The sequence below is a fragment of the Chlamydotis macqueenii genome, chromosome 8 (genome assembly GCF_036417535.1).
Source record: "Chlamydotis macqueenii isolate bChlMac1 chromosome 8, bChlMac1.mat, whole genome shotgun sequence".
NCBI lineage: Eukaryota > Metazoa > Chordata > Aves > Otidiformes > Otididae > Chlamydotis > Chlamydotis macqueenii.
This window is the reverse complement of record NC_141563.1, coordinates 7,707,592-7,728,292: the sequence shown is the minus strand read 5'-3', so window position 1 is coordinate 7,728,292 and position 20,701 is coordinate 7,707,592. Positions and strand designations below refer to the sequence as shown.

Genomic DNA, 20,701 nt, shown 5'->3' with positions numbered 1-20,701 from the left:
CCTTAATATATATGTATGTATATATGTGTGTATCAATGGACACTGATTAGCATCATCTCCACATTTCTGTTTTCCTAAAAATTGATCTCTCAGTCCCAGTAAGACACTGAATTCTACTGAACACCTCAAAGAAATTTCCCAGGTTGTCTTCACAGTGCTTTAGAGGTCTGTTACACAGGCCTTTTTAAATGAAATTATTCAGATGCCGTTACATGGAGGAAAGCACTGTAAGAGACAGAAAGAAATAAACTGATCATTCAGGAAAGCCACTGAAGATCTGGAATGGTCCTGGGGATATCAGAGGAGGTCCATCTCTCTACTGACCAGTAAATGTAGCTAGAACTCTTTAGGTATTGTATTTTTTGTTAACAGCAGAAGAGGCAATAGAGCATTCGGCTCTCTCCTCCTACATGGGAATAAAATCAACCTCTTGTAGATCTCAATAGCTGGAACCTCTCTGTGAAAGCCGCAGAAGAGTTTCAGTTCATTTGGCAGCCATTTGGTCAGTAGTTGGCACGTGGTCACTCCTTGCTGATATGTTGCAAAGTGTTCTTGTATAATCATTGCTGTCTATGGCCATAACTGAGCAACTTGTACAACTAAAGGTTTTTTAATGTGTTCTGCACTCTACCTTTTTCACTCTAAATTTTAAGAAAGACTAGCTTGAAATTTTAATTTATGCAATATAAGATGATCATATAAAGCTTAGTTTCACAATCTAGAAAGCAGGGAAAACCTGCTTTTAGTGTGTTCTTTAGTGTATTTTTTTCAATTAAACACACTGAGTTACCTCATCTTTTTTGACATGAACATATATTCTCACTAGGAATGACAATAATGGGCACCTGTTTTGCCACTTTATGTGGATTCAATCTTAATGCCCAGTGGTTTTTCTACTTTTTCAATCATGTCAGCCGATAAAAGTAGGCAGGGCTGAGTGTTGCTGAACATCGAACGACCATATAGAGATGACTACTTCATCTCTCAGGCTGTGAATGTTAATATATGTCCTTTTTGTAAATTAACATGTCACAACGAGCCAACTTTTAAATTCTTTTTGTGGTACTTTTGAGACACTAGTTTAAAAGAAAACTAAATTAAAAGGGAGGTTCTGCTATCAACACTGAATAGTTTGCCACCAATTTTTTAGTTAATGGAATGAATGACCTTACTAAAAAGAGGGATAATCCAAGAAAAGTTTTGGAGTTAAGAAAGGACTTTACAATATAATTCATAATAAAACAGAATAATTCTATTATCTCTGTCTTTAAACAGATTTTAAACGGCTGTTATTCAGAACTTTCAAACTAAAAAGTGATTTTGTATAGTGCATGGATATACTTCCTCTAAAATAGCAATTTTATCATTTATTAGATTTTTCTGGTATCGGAAGTTCTCACTTTATCTATGCAAATTATTTTAATCTATAGTGAATGTATTTTCTTATTTTGTCTATTACTAAAATCATTACATGCTTTTCTGCCCTTTTTAGGGTGAAGATGGTTTTCCAGGATTTAAAGGTGACATGGGCCTTAAAGGTGACCGGGTAAGCATTTATTCATAGCCTGTATCTTCTTAAAAAGTTTAAAAGTTACTATTTTTTTAAAGATCAGTGAAGTGGACAAATACATTTAAACCAAAAAAAAAAAAAAAAAAAAAGCTAGTAGCTTGAATTATTTCTATTCCCTGTGTATGCACAGATTTGAGCCAGAGACTTGGTTCTTGTGAATCAACAATGGCGCAGTTGCAAAGAGGAAGAGGATGTCAGTCTTGGATATCCTTTTCACTAAGCTTCTTCCTAGGGAATCTCCTTTTCCAGATATCAAGATTTCCGGTATTTTCCTGAGGAAAATTAATCTATCCAGGATAAAGATGTTTCCATTCCAACCTAGTATCTTACAAATCTCTGCCAAAATATTGTTTATTTAGCCCAATGGACACTCACTTCCTTTTATAGGAAGTGTTATGGAGGTTCTAGAAAACCTTCTTACGAGAGGCTCCTGGCCTATACCTGTTGTCTGTATATATAAATAACTGTGAAGATGATATCCACATAAGTACTTATGTACAGACATTTTTCTTACTATGGACTGTCAGAGTGCCTTCACAAGAATTTAGGGAAGGAAAAATAAGAATATGCAGTTTCCAAATTCTGTTTTCCTCAAGCAAGGCAACTGGGCTCTTACACTTCTGAAAGTAATATTAAGTGCCTAATTTGTATGTATTTGCGTTTACGTAATGATCATCAGAAGGTAGTTTCCTAATTGGAAATTAGATGGGGCCTTGAGCAACCTGATGTAGCTGAAGATGTCCCTGCTCCTCGCAGGGGGATTGGAATAGATGACCTTTAAAGGTCCCTTCCAAACCATTCTATAAGTCTATGATTTTCTGATTCTAATTTCTATTTACAATTACTGAAAAATTTTTTCAAGTAATTTTAGGTAGTCTCTCTAATATATGTACAAAGGCAATTGTTTCATATTTATAAGGTGGTGTATTTTAGGGAGAAATCGGTCAGCCAGGTCCACGAGGAGAAGATGGTCCAGAAGGTCCAAAAGGTCGAGCAGGTCCATCTGGGGACCCAGGTGCTGCTGGTCCAGCTGGGGAAAAGGTCAGTAGCCAGATATCAACATAAACATGTCATTGCAGCAGAACATGGATGGAGCCCGTGATCTTCATCACTAAAAAAACAAGCCTCCTGATCTGCAAAATCTTTAGCTACCTAACAGTAGGTTTTTGAGGCACTACAACAGCAGAACATTGGAGTTCACATGGGAACAATTATTGGGAATGACTATTTCGTAAGTATATAAAATGGCATTATAGTACTTCGTCAGCACGTAAGGCAGCTAAATTCTTATCTCAAATTACATGCAGTGCATGCCAGCTAAGGAAAATAGAACGCAAAGAAAATAGTTGGGCAGAAAGAAGTATAAAGGTGCTGCTGGAGAGTGAATTAATATTCACAGCCGTATTATGAGAGGTTGTGACATGAACCCTGTTTTAAACAGAAAACACGTCCCACATAAAAATCCAAAATAGGGTTGGGAAAAGTGAAAGGGGCAGTTAAAAGGGGTGACGGAAAAAAGGATGGTGACATGAAATACAGGACAGAAGAAGCACAAAGATGAGTACAAATCTCTGTATAGTCCTGACCTTGACAAAAACCACTTGAGATTAATAGAGCAGAGGAAAGGAGGCTGAGGAATGTGTATGCAGGCACCGTATTTCACTGAGTGACAGCATCAGAAAAGAAAGGTAATTTCAGCAGTGACATTTTGGATAACTGGGAAAGAACAATAAAATAAAATGAAACAAAATGATGGTTCAGAAATGTGTATACTATATTTCGCTAAAGTGAAAAGATGCTGCTGAAAATATCTCGCTTCAAATTTTTTTGTTATCTGTGGCTTTAATGCTAGTTCTGTCTTAAAAAGAAGGGGACAGAAGGTGCATTTTACATTTCTTTCTTAGTTTCACTGTCTTTGAAACACGAACAGTTAGTATTTCCAGCAACATCCCCTCTGACATCGTGATTCATTATTCTATCTGTCTTTTTATCTATATACAGTCTTTGAAAGTATGAAATGAAATCTTAATAAGCATGTGGCACTGCTAAAAAAGGTAACAAGGTTCACATCTAAGAGTTTTGCCAGGAAGAAAAAAAATGTATTCAGCAATCTTGGGAACAAACTCTCTTCTCATCAAAAGTTACTGTGTTTTGCAAGTATGTCGTTAGTAGAACTTCAGAAAGATGTTAGAGTTACAATTTGAGCATAATGCCATTCATAAACTCTTAGAAAAGTATATATCCAAAAACTTAGTTCACTCATTACAAGAAAGATTTAAGCTCAGGTTTATTTGACTATTGGGAATTATTTATGAATTAATGTTCTCCACAGTTTTGCAAGATGTTTCACCAGCTATTAGGTCATTGAATTGGTTCATTAGGTCATGAATCAGAGAACATATAAAAAGAAACTCGGAACCATTCTCCTACATGAGTGCAAGCTGAGTTCACACTAGAAAGCCAGCGTACTCACTAGAGTACACTGACTTAACTAGATCAGCAAAATGATCCAGTATAATAAGGGTCATGTTATCTTCACCTACAATATATTTGCATTCTCCAGAAAGAACTGTTTCATGGCAGTGATTGTTTTCAGTATCACTGACCTGGCAAAAATGTAAGAATACTAGGAATCTTACCAAAGTTTGTATTGTCGTTGTGATATCTGCAGAATAATTCATTGACTGAGGACATCTACAAAATAATCAGACTTCCTCAAGTCTTTGTAACCTAAGTAAAAAAAACCAAAGTAAACCAAACCAAACTTTGTTTTATAGTTGTTAGTTTTTAAATATGACTTTGAGTTATTTTAAATTCTTCTTATTCAAATTACTCAGTTTGAATATAGGTTCATGTTTTCAAGCATTTCTTCTTCACTGTGACATATATGAGACTCTCACAGTCTCACAAGTCCAGAATCTGAAGCCCTAAATAACAGAAGATTGATAACACTGTTAGCTCAGCTTGGAATTTTGGACCCAAAATTTTTCCTTTCCTACAAACACTTATACCTTTTCTTGCCCTTTGAAAGCCAAGCATCTCCTTTGGATATTCTGTGGATACTTGGCCAGAACGGTGTGGTCAGAGAAGAATTCAATGATGTTGGTCTTGTGATATTTATTTTAGCACAAAGACTAGAATAATCTTTGTGAACTCTTAGATATCCCCACGATATTAGGGAAGTGCCTCCAAGACCAGTTATTGATGTCCTATTCCCTTGTCGTTCCTGTGACTTATTTAATGCAAAGGTACTGCTCTTCCATAGTAATGAAAGCACAAGATTAGTCTCTTATTCCCTATGTTCAACTGATCCCATGATAGTAAAACTCTTTCCCAAGTAGGTCCAGGGCTGGATTTGCTTAGTAGAGGAAATGCCAAGTATGATGAAAAAAGGAAAAAAAACAGGAACATAGCAGAAAAGAGCTTATAATCAAAAAGCCATCCATATCCACACTCAACACCTAGGCAGCTGGGCTTGCTTCATCATCAAATCAGGGATAACACTTTCACTGAATTTGGCAAGAGTTTGATGCAGTGTCATGCTGCGAAATGTTTCAATTATTATAATGTGTGCAGCTTGTTTCAGTGTGGCCTAACTGGCAACATAATAATTATTTTCATAAATCGGAGAATTCTTTAAATAATGTCTCAGCCAGACACATGCGCTTGTGTGAATATGGTAATACAACCTCTTTATTAATGTGCTGCATTTTTCAAAAATATACGTGTTTATTTTTGCAAATTTCCTTTCCCATACAGGTGTCTCCTTCCTCTTTTTCATTATCCCAGGTTACTGCAGAGTACCATAATGTATTGTATAGTCATATATTTTCCATTGAGATCTTTTCCAAAATGTGATAGTCTGGAAGGTGGACTGTATTTAGAATAGGCAAATAGGCAAATTCATCCCCAGAGTTTCCTTCTTTTGAAGACTGAGACTGCCTTCCCTTGCCTTTGAAAGCGGCAAACCATCACTGATCCTCTAGAGGTGTGAAGAGACCAACTCAAGGGGTAGAGTACTGTATTTCATTTCTAGGAGTGGTTAATGTCAGTGTTGATCAGACTGCTCATGCTGTTGTCCTTTCTGAACATAGCAAAGTGGTCATATTTGTTGAGCACGTAGTCAGTGGGGTATGATTTATCGTAGTCTCAAACAGTTCAACAAAAAAAAAAGTTGATTCTTCAAATGCCTATTCATGAAAAATCTGTGGACAACAAAGCAGCCATCACACAGTATAAAATAAAAAGCATTTCTTCTCGCTTACACCTGTTAACATCCTGATTTCTTAGAGAATATTACTAGTTTAATGACCTCAGCCTCACATCGCTACACAGCACTTGGTAGGGGGGGAAAAAGAAGACACTATTGACTTTGCTGAACTCATTCACTGGAGTGGGATTTTTATTTAAGTTTGAGGAACTAAGCCCACTGGTGGTTAATAGTAAAAATGAGAAATTGATTTGATTGAATATTACATTCCATGAAGTATTATCACTCTAAGTTATGTAAAAAATATTTTCTATAGAAGTTTGCTGAACCACTAAAGAGGATAGAATAAAATTTAACACTGTCTTCATTGCAGGGTAAGCTCGGCGTACCTGGATTGCCAGGATATCCAGGAAGACAAGGTCCAAAGGTGAGCTGTAAATGAGATGTATATCTTGTGCTGTGACATGAGTCACAATGGCAGTTATGTTATTTGTGGGTGCGGGCATCAAAGCAAGGGCCATTTTTCACATTTTCTTTCTTGACAATCATGTTCTGCATTAAAATCTTTTCAAATGTTGGATCTCTAAGGAGGCTCTTTAAGGAGTCTTTCCTCTTCTTAACTGTACTGGCTTCAAACCTTTGCTATGCTCTCATGAGTTGTGTTTTTGTGCAAGCATCAGACTGGCATGCATTAAACAGTTTGGTGGGACTGCTGATACGCTTGAAAGAGAACGAGCGCTATATTGACCACTGAATTGATGCTGATAGCGATGGGAATTTTTCGTGTGGTACAAGGATTCCATTTGTGTCATTATTACTTTTTCCATAGAATAAGCCATATTTCTTTGAAACACATAATTTACAATTTTCATTGTGTTTTCCTTTAGCTTCAATTAAGACAAGCGTGACAAAATCCAGCCCTTAGTTGGTTTATGTGCTCGTATCTATCCTTCGGCTCTTTCCAATGTTTTGATTGCAGTGGAAAGCCGTATTGGTGGCTTCTGGTTTAGGTGAAGACTTATATTTTTAAAACATTTTTGTGAAACGTATTTTTAAAAGTATCATCCTAACAAAGTATTAGGAAATGGGCATAGTAAATTAATTGCAAACTCTCTTTTCTGAGATGAGTAAAAAAGAAAAAGTGGAATAAAAGCATAATTCTACAGACATTTCCCAGTGTAGAGGAGGCCATTAGGGAGACATTGCATCTCTAGACTGTCTCAAAGATAACTCATCTAGGAAAATATTGCAATTTACCCCTTCTCCACAACTAAACAATCAACCTGCAGTAAAATTCTCAGCTTTGCTCTACTTTGGAATTTATTTTTGTTTTCAAATTTGAAATTGGGATTTTTTCAAAGAAATACAACTTCCTGGCTGGCTAGGTGAAGTGTTTTTCTGACTCTAGCCTATCCTTGACCCTTTTCAGTCAAGTGAATGAACTATGTGAAGAATGTTAATTCATTGAACACTCTGTTAGTGAAAAATATTGAAACCATCTATGGAAAATATTCATGAAAGCTGTTCACCTTGAGAAATATGGGGTTTTGTTTCTGCCTCTTAACTCAAATGTCTGAGATTTCAGTCTCTTTGTTCTCCTTTAGAACTGTATTTTGAAAAGTCTGAGATCAAAGAGGCTTTGCATTATTCATTTCTAAGAACAAAAACGATGTAACACTTCAAATAAAAGTTGATTGATTCTTTTTTCAGCAAAGGCTTGATCAAGAATTTCATTACATGAAATTTTTATCACATTACAATTGAAAATAGCTCTCAAGCTGCGTACGCTGTTTGCTCTTCTAATTTGTCGCTTAAACTTCCAAGAAGGAGCTATGACAGCTACAGTACATCAACTCACTAGAGATTTGTTTTGGAACTTATTCACAGTCCAGTTCAAATTAACATAAAGGAGAGAGAGAGAAAAAGAAGCATCAAAAAAGACATTAGCTGTGTTAAGCAAAAAAGGAATCTTGTCCCAGTGTTGTCAAGAAGGTTCATTCTGTTCCTTTTGTTGTTACTTACTTACTTTTCATTATTTTTCTTCTGAGAACTATTCTTAGAGTACTGTTGTTATCTGGTAATTTTCGCTATGTTATTTTTTTCCTGTCCAGTCCCTCTTGCTTAACACAATTGCAAAAAATACTGTGTATATAAGATGTTCACAGCGAAGTCATGCCTATTAGTGCCTGATTATTACAGTTTCTTTTTTTTCCTCTGGCCTTTTAATTATAAGGAACATGCTTGAGCTTCGCAGAGTAGAATTTTCACAGTTTTATTCACATTTCAAGTTATAACTAGTGAAGAAATAAAAAAGAAAGGAAAAAAGAAAGGAAGAAAGAAAGGAAGAAAGAAAAGAAAATCTCATACTTTTCTCCCACCAGAGAATATCAGTCAGGTTTTCATTAGATTCAGTGTCAGTGAAGTTGTTACTGGATAATTGGAATGATTGTGTGAAGCAAGTTTCATTAAAGGGAAAACATAAGTAAGAAAAAGAGAAGAAAGCAAAAAATACTTATTGACATTTCCAAGAAGAGCCCCAAGTCATTCTATTTTAATTTTATCTTATATGCATTTTATTTACTACTAAAATACCAATAACAGGCTGCACAGACATGGGTGCATTATCACAGCATGGAGTCTGGCCAGTAGTTTAGTGTCTGACCAAAGCAAACACTGGGGTTTTTTTTGTTTTATTTGGTTTTTTTTATCTCAAGTCACTTAAAAGTATATTTTATCAAGTCTTTCACCTCTTTGACCTCAAGTCTCTTGTGACAAATTAACACCACAGCAGGTAACGAGTCTGCTGTCCCTCTGGACCTGAATAAAAGGAAAAAAAAAAAAAAGAAGAAAGTAGTACTGTTCAGATTATACTGGGGAGTTAGCAGAAGGAAAGGGGAGAAAAAAGGAGTAGCAGGAATAATACCTGGAAGCGGTTTCAAGCCAGATGGTCTCTCCGCAAGTTCTGCTTATGAGATGAGCAGATAAGCACATGTACGAGTTGCATGTATCAGTGAAATGAAGCTGGCCAGTGGTCAGCTTCAGCGAATAAAGCACCTGAAGTCACTTACAGCTCAGTAAAGCGAATAGAGGACCACTGCTCAGATGTGGCAACACCTCAGAATTATTTTGAATGAAGTTATTTTGTAAAAGAATTATTATACTGTGAGGCAACAAGGCCTCTCTGTTCCTCGTTGTTATGATGCAGTTATTTCTAACGGGCTGTTACTGATAGTTTCTTTCCTAAAATTTCCTGAAAATGATGCAGATTTAACGAATGCTTTATTGTTGAATAAGATGACAAATAATGTCCATTCTATACATTAACTTTTTTCTTTTTAATGCATTCTCGTCATGAGGCATTATGGTAAGTTAATTTATGGCTATTCACCAGAGCTGTCACACTTGCAAGTTTGATGTGTATGATGTACATGACGTTCGAGGTGTGCTTTACATCTAAATTAAATGTTGTCTGTGTTGCTATTTCGCTATTGATATCCTCTGATATTTGTATTGATTTCTTACATAGGGCTCAACTGGTTTCCCAGGATTTCCAGGTGCCAATGGAGAGAAAGGTGCAAGGGTATGATAATGCATGCTTGCATGACACTTTTAACATTTAACTTTTGGAAGTCGGTGTTGTGGGAAGTCACTGAAACCTAAGGATACAACCTAAGGATCTGAGGAGCTATAGGAACAGGCTCTTTAAAGGAACCTCTACAGTTATGTAAAAGAGGACATACTGAGACACTAGTCCTCATTCTTTAAGGTATTAATCTAAATATACAGGAACTCACTTTCTCATTGCGTATGCTACCATAATTATGTATTTGAAAAGAGAAAGAAATCACCTTTGCTGAAGCATGTCTTTTGACAGTATGGCTGAGTAAGTTGGCAAGGACTGTTTTCCTTTACCCCAGGATTCATCCTGCTACCATGCAGTTTACCCTCAAGGAAATGCAACTTGTGTTTCATAATGATTCTCATTTGCCACAAGCCTTTTCATAGGCTGAGCTTCAAAAATGCAAAATATACCAGACAAGATGAAAAACATGTACTATTACATATATTAAAAAATAGATGTGAAGTGACAGCTTTTGCTGCTTTGTTTACTTGAAGCAGGTGAGGGAAAATCTACTATCCATATTCTTCAAACTCTAAAAATGAAATCTAGGTTAGAAAGAAGGTCACTATGCTGTTGTCTCTAAAGCTCATTTGAACGTAGCTGAACATGCTGTTAGAAAGATGATGTCTCAGAATTCTCATAGATGAGAGCAACTTGAAGTCAAACTGAGGTAATGTATATCATTGTTCTTAAAATCCACTTTAATTTACAGCATGAAAACAGGCAGAAATGAATTATTTTAAGATGAAATACATTAATTCCAGTTGCATTTGCATTGTGCATGTATGGTTTAGATTATTCTTTTCTTATTTTAGCTAAGATAAAGATACGTTGTTACAGACAGACGCAAGCCAGAAATCAATGTTGAGTTCAGCCTCGTTGGGAAAAATGAGACATGACTGCAAGTAAAGATATCAAATGAAGAAAAAAAGCAAAACAATAACATTAAAGAGCAGACTTAAAATTATGAAAATCTAGTTGTATTGACCCGTTAGGAGGCCTTCATAAAGCTTTCAATTCAGTGAGGGTGCTAACCACATAATCAATATGATCAAACCTGGGAACTTTATTGTCCAGGCTATTATTACATTGGAAATTATACCAAGTCTTTAGACTACTGCAGAGGGACTCTGCTTGTTGTTTGCCATCTTCACCCCTATTTTAACATAATTTAAAACATTCTAATGCCTATGACAGAATCTGACTCTGAGGCAGATTTAGTGCGTTTAGCTACAAGTCCCAGTGAACTCGGAAAGATAATCAATTTGAATTGAGGACCATGATTCTGTAAATGGAAATGCAAAGTTGATACTTAAAATGACATTGAAACATAAAGGAGTTGCAGTCTGCCCCCACTTTAGTAAAAAAAAAAACGAACAAAAAAAAACTTTATCTCACAAAGACAGTGTCTGCTAAGATTATTACTGTTAACTCTTCCGCACAGGGATTACATGGCAAACCAGGCCCCAGAGGACAGCGAGGACCAACAGTAAGTACTTTGCTTTGCAATTTAGAAGCTTTCCTGTATTAATTGCCTCCAGTATACTGTGAAGAATTATTTTTATTTGATTATAGTATCCAACAATTATCATCAAGTGTATCTGTGTTGAATTGACAGGGTCCAAGAGGCTCAAGAGGTCCCAGAGGTCCCACTGGCAAACCAGGTCCAAAGGTAATTGTCAAGCACACTATAGATTGGCTACAGGCTGTTTCTTCGAAATAAAATAGAGGTCTAATCTTCGAACATATTGTCTTTCCTTTCTAGGGTACTTCAGGCAACGATGGACCTCCTGGCCCGCCGGGTGAGAGGGTATGTGAAAGCTATTTATGTACACGTGTGACTTGAGGGTGGAAGGGTTGTTTTGTTTTTAGTTCTCCCTCTCATGTCTTTGCCCTTCGTTGACCAGAGTAACCAGAACTAACAAAACCCCAATTCCAGTGATGCTTTTCACAAAGTTATGAATGGGAAAGCTGAAAGCTTCTTCCGTCTGTAGCTCAGTTTTGTCTGTGTAGGACACAGAGAATACAGACACACTTTGTATTATATCCATGCAAGTTACAGTTGTACTTACCAGCCTGTGCTTTTAGCAGTGCCCCATTTAGTGCAGCATACTGCTTGTTTATGGGATTTCCAAATCACTCAAGCCACTTCCAGAAAGTTCCTTGTTGAAGCAGCTGGGTTTTTTTTTTCTGTTCTGATCAGCTAATTTCCTACCTACTTTCTGCATGCTTGAGAAATCCTATTGCACTTGCTAAAATAATATTTTCTGCTATTATATTACCAATCAATACACAAATCCAATATACAGTCAGCCCATCACACAGCCGTATACAGAAAAACAATATGAATAAATCAGATTTGTAATAGCAGCACTCAAAAACCGACTCGGATAGTTTAAGTGGACATGCTGTCTGCCAAAGTATTTTTGCAAAGCTTAAGAACTAACTTTTCTTTCATAGTGATAGTTCATTAAACTGCTCACCTTTTTCATGTAGAAAATCTATAAATCTTTTCCCGCCCCCAAGTCCCAGGAATCTCCAGAAGTCTTACTTTTCAGAAGGGAGTTCCTTAGGCATTTTTCGCTGCTCCGTAACGTCACTTGGTTATACCATTTCCTTATCGAATACACGCACACTTGGTGTAACAATTCTAGCAGAACAGCAGACTTTTTTTCTAGAATGACTAAGCAAGCTGAAAAGGGAAGGAGGTCGTAGGATCAGACCACATGGTTTGAGTTGATTGCTGGAGATAAGGACATCCCTAAAACTAATGGCATGAGTGTGTTCTAGCAACCTGAAATTTTCAGTTGTGTGCCTACAGCAGGAATAAGTGGAAGGTGCGGGTGAAACAGTAATGATGGTGGCAAGTAAGAGAGAGACATGAGGGCTGGAAGCTGGGATTCAAGAGAGGAATGAGTTAACCAGGATGTTGGATGTAGAGGACTAGGCAGAGTCCAAAAAAGGAACTGTAGGTTGTTTTACACTGAGGATGAACATCAGAGGCAGAGTACCAGAAGGTGAGTAGCAGAGCCTTGTGAAGGAGGAGTTTGCTGACAGCTCGCAGAGTTTATGAAGAAGAGAAGCTGCGGGGGGACTGAAAGCAACGAGCAGATCAATCCAAGCTGAAGGCATGCATGGAGAGAAACTGATTAGAGCAAAGAGATGAAGAGTCGCAGAGCGCCACATCTCCTATCACTTGTGTAATTAAGTGTGAGGTGTCTATTTGCTTCCCAATAGGGGTGAATACCAGCCAAAAAGTAAAACTGTCATTTCTACCCTGCTGAGACTATTTCAGGTACCAGACATGTTAACATTAAGTAATCTGTTCTGTGTAGCTATACTGTTAAAATGAAATTTAATGACAAAAAAGATGTAATTTTGTTGATAGCATGTTGTTAGCATTCTAGTGCTTTTTCTCACATAATCCATCAGTGCCTTGATATCTGCAAGCCGTATTGTGAACAAAAAAAATGCAAATCTTCTTTCCTTAAAAAGCCTCAAAATGTGAGGATCAAAGTACAGTGGGTATTTATGAGAAAGAAGGTGCAACTAACAGTAAAACTTTGAGTTGTGCTCTTATAAGCCAGTTCCTGAGAGGGACCAATTTCTTTCACATATTTTGTACAGTAGCTGAGTCAGCTTTAATAGTTTTCCTCTATAAAACTTCTCAATTTTGGGGGAAACTTTATACTTTGTTATACCCGCAAGCAAATGAGGAAAGATACTTGTTCAGAGACAGCAGAATAAAAAAAAAAAAAACAAACCCAAATCAAACTCATACCATCATATGGAACATATTAGTGTGTTACAGAGGTTTCAGAAACAGCCTTACACCTGTTCTGGAAGAGAAAATAAAAATGACGAATAGTTCAGTAAGATCACAAAGATTTCTTCCTTTGCCTAGCTCTTCTTATTCGACTCAGATTACAAGATAATCATTGTCTGCTCCAGAATAAGACTCACTTAAGGGCGAATTCTCCCAGGTTGGGCACGAGGGATCCTCTCCACAGCTCCATTTGCACACTGCTTCGCCTACTGCAGGAGGCAGCCTGGGCTCTGATGGATGAGACTAGCAGAACTTGGAAACAGTTGGTGCTTTATCAGAGGAGCAAAAGGGTAGCATAATTTGGGAGATGTGGCCCTCTGTTTAAAGTTTTTTTGCATCAAACTCCAAAGCTAAATTTCTAACATATTTTGGCAGCTGATGTCTTGACAAAAAGAGGTAGTGGATGCCCCATCCCTGGAAACGTTCCAGGCCAGGTTGGACGAGGCTCTGAGCAACCTGATCTGGTTGGAGATGTCCCTGCTCCTGGCAGGGGGGTTGGACTGGGTGGGCTTTGAAAGGTCCTTTCCAACCCAAACCATTCTATGATTCTACGATTCTAAAACCACACAGCGTGTAGCAAGTTGAAAGGAGAAACTCTTGCACTATGTGACTAGGGTACATGGCTCTGCTGTGGGTTCATGTAGAATAAAATTTTTCAGGTTGCTACTCTTTGACTTAGCACACTAAAAACTAAACAGGAAAAAATCTTTTAATAAGCTGATGTAGTCCCTTTCAGCATATCGGCAATAAATTTTAAAAGCTGACCTCTGTTTTGTTTGGTGACAACTTTAGAAACAGCCATGTAAGCTAGTACTTCGTGTAAATATGTGCGCAGGTGTATGTGGGCCTAGGTATATGTGCATATGTATATACTTGTACATATACATACACAACGTGCTAACTCATGATCATCTTTAACAAAATTTGTAAGCCCATCCTGCGTGAAAATTTTCTCTCTCCATATATATGTGTATATACAAAACTATATAAATAAAATATTCATGCAGCATGGATTTTTTCCAGCCATTTCAACTATTTTTTTTGTGATAGCAAGAATATTGTGTTTAGTCCCTGGTAACTGTGGAAAGCTTGTTCTGTTTGGAAGTTTGTACTGTTGTACTGGCTTTTGAAATATTATCAGAGCAGAAGAACTGCCAAAGATGAATGTTAGGCTGAAAGTTAAAAAGACCACCAGACTATTAATTAATTCCCATGTTTTATGCAACACGAAAAACAATGTTTCTTACAGTTGATTCCTACTTTATTGTGCACAGTTTCAGAGTTCAGATGCAGACATACTTTATTTTTTCTTTTTTTTTTTTCTTGCTTTTTTCTTACACAGGGAGTATTGCTTTCAGGAAATCCCCTCTGATGTCTATGCATGTGAATTGTTGCTCCCAATTTTTATGGCAGCAGAGCTGAGGCTTTATACTTGTAACCAGACATTATCTACAGACTTCATATATTTTATATGAACTTCATATAAAGTCGTATTTTGTAATTGAAGCTAACTTTTCAATCCAGTGTCATGGCAGCTAGAGTAAAACTTTACGTATTTGGTTGCCTTTATGCTAGGGACCACAAGGGCCTCAGGGACCTGTTGGATTTCCTGGACCAAAGGGACCTCCAGTAAGTATCTTTTTGATAAAGTATGTGCAACAACAGTCATGTAATTTTTTCATACAATGTTTCTGAAGCTAGTATTTGAAGATTTATTTAAGGGATGGTTTATGCATAGGTTACAAATATGGTCAAGTTGAGCTTTAAGGCTAAGACAAGAACTCACATATTCAAAATGATCATTGGTGCAGCTCTTAGGACACTGAGAATATACTAAACTGTGAATCTTCTGGTATTGTTGATGCCAGTGCCCAGGTGACTGACTGAGTTTAGGCAAAGTATTACTTTGCTGGTGTATGTTTTCTTTTAACAATTGATTTGTCTAGGAAAAATGAAGAGGAAGCAGACATTAATTAGTAGCAGAAAAGTGCAGAAGTAATAGCGCATTTGAGCTGCAGCCTGAACTAGTTATACTGTTCTTCCCGTGTGTTTCTGCTCACGTGGAGTAAGTACAATGCATCAAACCACCTGTGACTTTTTTTTTTTCACTCATGCATTTGTTATTTTTATTTCCAATACCAAAAACTGAAACATCATCAAATATTCCTGTAATGCTTAATTTTGTGTTAACTGAGTCCTTAGGCAAGGGAAAATGGAAGGGAAGTGTAGGCAATTTCCGTGATTTCAGAATTCACAGAAATCCGTTTCAAACATGCATGTATTTGGCAACCGAGCAGTCACTCTCCAAGGAATTGCTAACATGAATCAGGGAGGACCCAAGGAAAATGTATTCTTAAAATCGTAGTTAACTGATACAGGAGCAGTTAAGCTGTATTGAAGACTAGTCTAGAAAAAAAACAGAGATTGGCGATTCTTACAGTTAAGTGCAAACTTTTTTTTCAGGGCTAAGGAAAGCTAAGAAGTGCTCTAATTTATGTATTTTACAATTTCAGGGCCCACCTGGAAAAGATGGCTTGCCTGGGCACCCAGGACAGCGGGGTGAGACTGTAAGTACATGTCCTCTACTGCATTAGTGTTGTAAACTTCCAAAGGCCGTGATCGTGTGATCAAAACTAAAGAAACAGGGACAACAGAGAAAAGGGGAAAAGGCTGGGACTAAGAGCTTGTATAACTGTAGTTTTCTTATGGTTGGTAGGTTAGACATGAGAAAACTTTTTGTTTCCATGCTACAAGAGTGAGGGGGGTTTTTTTGTTGTTGTTTTTTTTTTTTTTCCTGTGTTCAGTTAGTAACATCACAATGAGCTTAAATAGTCAACAGAAGTAAAAGAAATTAATAGTCAGATCTCAATTTTAATAAAGATTTGTCAGGCAATTACTGCATCGTTCTTTTTTTCACTGAATACCATGTAACATAAATAATAACATAATAAAAAATTAATTGTAAGCAACTAGGCAACTCAAAAGCCAACACCTTTGGAAAGTAGGATCAGGAATAAGTCAACCTGTGAAAAGAATCTTAAATTTTGATACGGTATCCTATGTAATCCCCCTAAGAATCACAATGAGTAAATTCTGGCAGCAAAATGAGAAAATTAACATGTAATGGTTTTAGTGGAATAATTAAAAAAATCTCCCTACTTCTGTAGTGCCAAATTACTCATAACCCACTGAAATAAAATAAAAATCTTACTCAGATTTTTTCAGAGCTAGAGAAAGCGATAAATGAATTTAGAGAGAGGTTTCCTCAGCATGTGGAATGTGTTTTGGGTTCCAACTTGACTGGAAATCTGTTAGTGAGAGCTGAGTCACTTCCACTGCTGGAAGAGGGAGCACGGAACTTGAGGTAACACATCATTCTGATAAAACTGTGTTATCTTCTGCTAGTACTGTAGCATTGTAATGCTTCGCAGTGATAGTGGCTTTTCTGTGTGTGAGAAAAATTGACTACTACTTCTTTCTTTTTCTTTGCAATGATGCAAAGACTAGTCTTGTGTACCATGAGAATGAATTTAAATCACTGTTTAGAATGCAGTAAGCTCAAAATTGTTATTTAGTCTGATAAAAAAAAAACACAGTTACTATTTTCCCTTTATTCTTATTTATTTGTACATGAGCCCGTAATGTGCCATTATGGTAAAGAATGCTAACAGTATCCTGGGCTGCAGCAGGGTGATCTTTCCCTTCTGTTCAGCCCTGGTGAGGCCAGGAGTGTTGTATCCAGTTCTGGGCTCCTCAATACAAGAGAAAGCAAGCTACTGGGGAGAGTACAGCAAAGACTCACTAAGATGATGAAGGGACTGGAGCATCTCTCCTATGAGTAAAGACTGATAGCGCTGGGACTGTTTAAACTAGAGAAGAGAAGACCCAGGTCAGATTTTATTGAAGTATATAAATACCTGAAAGGAACGAGTGAAGAAGATGGAGCCAGTGTTTTCAGTGGTACCCAGAGACAGGACAAGAGGCAATAGGCATAAACTGAAACTCCGGAGGTTCCACGCCCACATTGGGAAACACTTATTCACTGTCAGGGTGACCGAGCACTAGAACAGATTACACAGAGTCTTCATCCTTGGAGATATTAAAAAGCCTGTGGACATATTCCTGGGCAACCAGCTCTCAGTGGTCCACCCTGAGCAAGGCAGTTGGACCAAATGACCTCCAGAGGTCCCTTCCACCCTCAACCATTGTATGATTTCTTGATTTCACTCATGACTGGAAATGAAGGATGCAAAATACAGTGAAACTGTATGACGCTAGGACCAAGTCCCTCTGGGTTCAATCAATACTGTGGTTCTCTAATTTGTATTTCCTTTGGGTTTAGTAAGCTTAGACTGAAATAAAACTTGACGAACTTGGGAGCAAATGCAAGTTTTTCATTAGCATTGTTTTCTGCCCTGTGTATATGTATACAAGGGCTGGAATTATTTAAAAAATACTTTTCCCCCATGAGTTCTCATGTATATGTTTTTGTAGAAAATCAGATTTAAAAAAAAAAAACCAACAAAATTTCCATTTCAGATTTTTAAAAAATTTATAAAGCAGAAAACTTCATTTTGCTCACTGGTAAATCAGGGTCTTAAGAATTCTATTTCTTGTTTAGGCATATATCTCATTAAATTTCAGTGGTGTATGTGGGCATTAGAGCAATTAGGGAATTAGGCTAAGAGATATACTCAAGCTTAACAAATTAGAAAGCCAGATTCCCAGATTGCACTCTGCAGCTTGCTTATGGAATAATAAGTATATGTTGACAGCAACTGAGGTAAGTATTAGTGGAGAAAAGGCTACAGCTTTTTCCCCCATGAAGCCATATGCACTTCGAAGAAGTGTCATTGTTTGCTGAAATTCTAGACATAGGAACAGTAATATTGTGATAAATAACTTGGAATGTAAATGTAGGAATAAACTAGATACTGAAAACCAACATTAAGCTAGTTCCTCCTTAGAAGAGTTTATCAATTTCAGTGATACCAGTCTCAGGTTGGCGGGAGACATCAGCTGCAGCGATTGTTTGATTGTCTGGCGTTATGCAAGAATTTAGTGTTTCATGCCTGTGGAAGGATAAAATCAAAATATGCTAGCTGTTTCATCTATTATAATGAATCAAAGACCTTCTTTATTAAAATGTCTTTCACAGAAAATAACAAAAAAAAAGGAGGCTAATTAGACGCTTACAAACACACACAGGAGACAGTCGTGTAAATTTTTTAATACTAAATATTTTAAATGAACCCATGGGATGTTCAGGGCATCTTGAGTATTTGCTGCTGAAATCTCCTTTGCTTATTACTTCTTTTACAAGTCTGAATCTGTGGGAGTAGATAAGCTGGTGACATAAGGGAGAAAGCAGAGTAGTAAAACCATCGTTAGCATCAAGAATCATTGAATTTATTGCAAAATATCCATGCATTCTGTAAACCTGGGAATAGCAGGTCTTCTCAAGGTACTTTCACAAAATGGATAATATTCATCATTCCTTTGTCTTTCCTTACAAAAAGCTTCAGAAGAAGCTTTGACTGTGTAAAGGAAGGGACACAGGAGCGATTCCATCCGTAGCAGTTGTGATTTTCAGTCATTAGAGCAAAGGGGGAGTTTTGTATTTGTTTTTAATCTGGATCATTTCAGAAGTTTGAGAGAGCGTGCCTAAACATTTATGGGCCAAAGTGGACCGTGATAACACCTATCTAGCAGCAAGATAATCAGATAGAGGGAAGTGGAAAAAAAAAAAAGCCTAAACCGGATCTGATAGAATGGGGCAACTGCCCAGAGGAATGCTGAGCAAGGCCCAACATTTCGAAGAAATATGGGCCAGATGACACCTTTGTTACTGCAGGGGTGAGCAGAGTAGGAGGCAGGGGGTACTACGTGGAAGCCGAGATGTGATACAGTAGTGAATGCGCTCTCCTAACTTTGTGCAGCAACACAATTCTGATATTTGAAATAAATAATTTAGCATGTTTCAAAGATAAATTAAACAGTGTTACTTTAAGTGAGATTGTCATTCAGCTTATTGACAGATTTTGGACAGAAGACTACACTGATTAGAAAATGAAAATTCTGTAAAATTTGCCAATGTTCTGAAAAACTGTCCCAAAAACATTTCCCTTCTATTCTCTGCCTCCTAGTTTTTGTCATCATATCAATTTCTCATTAACTTCATTCTTTTTGTGGCACTCATGCTGCCTCTTTTACTCTCTCTACGTAACCTTCATCTTTCCTGGTTTTCTATTTCTTTTCATTGTCTTTCTATCTCACCTCCCCTTTATCTTTAATGCCCCTCCAACTTAATCCGCCCTCTGTGTCTTTCTTTAAAAAGCATTTGTATGTCTGGCTTTATGATTCATAACGTATATATGTAAAAATGCATTTTCAGCCATCTTTTAGCTGCATCACTTATGCATTCAGACTCACCTAATCAAGTTCACCTAGAGAGCTGTGTACAACTGACTGGAATTTTTACTGTTGTCCCACCTCAGAGAGATTGGAACTGATAGAGATAAGAAAGATTAAGCAGTATTTCACTTCAGGAAAAAAATAATTTCTGATTTTTATTTCCTGAAGAGAAGGAATGTGTGAGGTGAAATTGCTTTCTCCTGTCTTCAGCACAGATATGAATTTTGCTCTTCTGTATCTTGTCTTGGGTAACATAGTGCTCTGATTATTTCACAGGGTTTTCAAGGAAAAACGGGTCCTCCTGGTCCTGGTGGTGTTGTTGGCCCTCAGGTACATAATTTAATTTCATAGTTAACTTTGTAAGACCGATGTGTAATGGTTATATTGTGGCTAAGGCAGTTGATTTTGTTGTATTAAAAGGGCCATATTGATGGTTATATTAACTTTTGTAACAAATTATGCATAACAATATTAGAAAGGTGTACTTAGTAATCTTCAGTAATTCCATGAAATATGCAAATGTTGGGGTTACCTTTTCACTTCCTTTTTTGTGTGTTTTCTTCATGTGATTATGAAGTTGGTGGTTTACGGAAGTCAAAAAGTCAGAGTTCCCTGACATGAAATAGTTCAGAAAGAACAATCCAACGTGTGACTTTCTTGTAAGAGGCCAAATTTCAGTCACTTTTAGATTGTGGAGAGACTCATTATCAAAATTTCATTTGATCTAATCTTACTTATTTGCCACAAAATCAAGCATTTGGATTGCATGAGCTTTTCTAGGTAATTCCCCCAATGAAAGTTTTCTGCTAGTGAATATGAAGAGAGATCTTTCAACTCTCCTACCTTCCAATCTATATTATTCAGAAAAAAAACAGCAGTACAGACAATGTTTCAAGATAAACATAGTACATGGATGTCTCTCCCACGTCATTTTTGTAACCTCCTCCCATAAGACGTGTCTGCAGGCAGAATGCAATGCAAGATTGATTTTATAGGACAAAGATATTTTGAAAGTCAGCTTTGCCTGGAGGGAAGGTGAGGAATGTATGCTAACCAATG

At 37.0% G+C, this 20,701-nt stretch overlaps 1 protein-coding gene across 1 annotated transcript in view; it reads left to right on the top strand.

The window, feature by feature from the left end:
• COL11A1 (collagen type XI alpha 1 chain) overlaps nucleotides 1-20,701 on the top strand; it is a 144,793-nt gene that overhangs the window by 79,340 nt on the left and 44,752 nt on the right. The window contains exons 29-38 of the mRNA XM_086753159.1: nucleotides 1,493-1,546; nucleotides 2,504-2,611; nucleotides 6,154-6,207; nucleotides 9,307-9,360; nucleotides 10,847-10,891; nucleotides 11,021-11,074; nucleotides 11,168-11,212; nucleotides 14,804-14,857; nucleotides 15,742-15,795; nucleotides 19,919-19,972. Coding sequence (XP_086609285.1) covers nucleotides 1,493-1,546; nucleotides 2,504-2,611; nucleotides 6,154-6,207; nucleotides 9,307-9,360; nucleotides 10,847-10,891; nucleotides 11,021-11,074; nucleotides 11,168-11,212; nucleotides 14,804-14,857; nucleotides 15,742-15,795; nucleotides 19,919-19,972 — 576 coding nt within the window. The remainder of the gene's footprint in view (nucleotides 1-1,492; nucleotides 1,547-2,503; nucleotides 2,612-6,153; nucleotides 6,208-9,306; nucleotides 9,361-10,846; nucleotides 10,892-11,020; nucleotides 11,075-11,167; nucleotides 11,213-14,803; nucleotides 14,858-15,741; nucleotides 15,796-19,918; nucleotides 19,973-20,701) is intronic.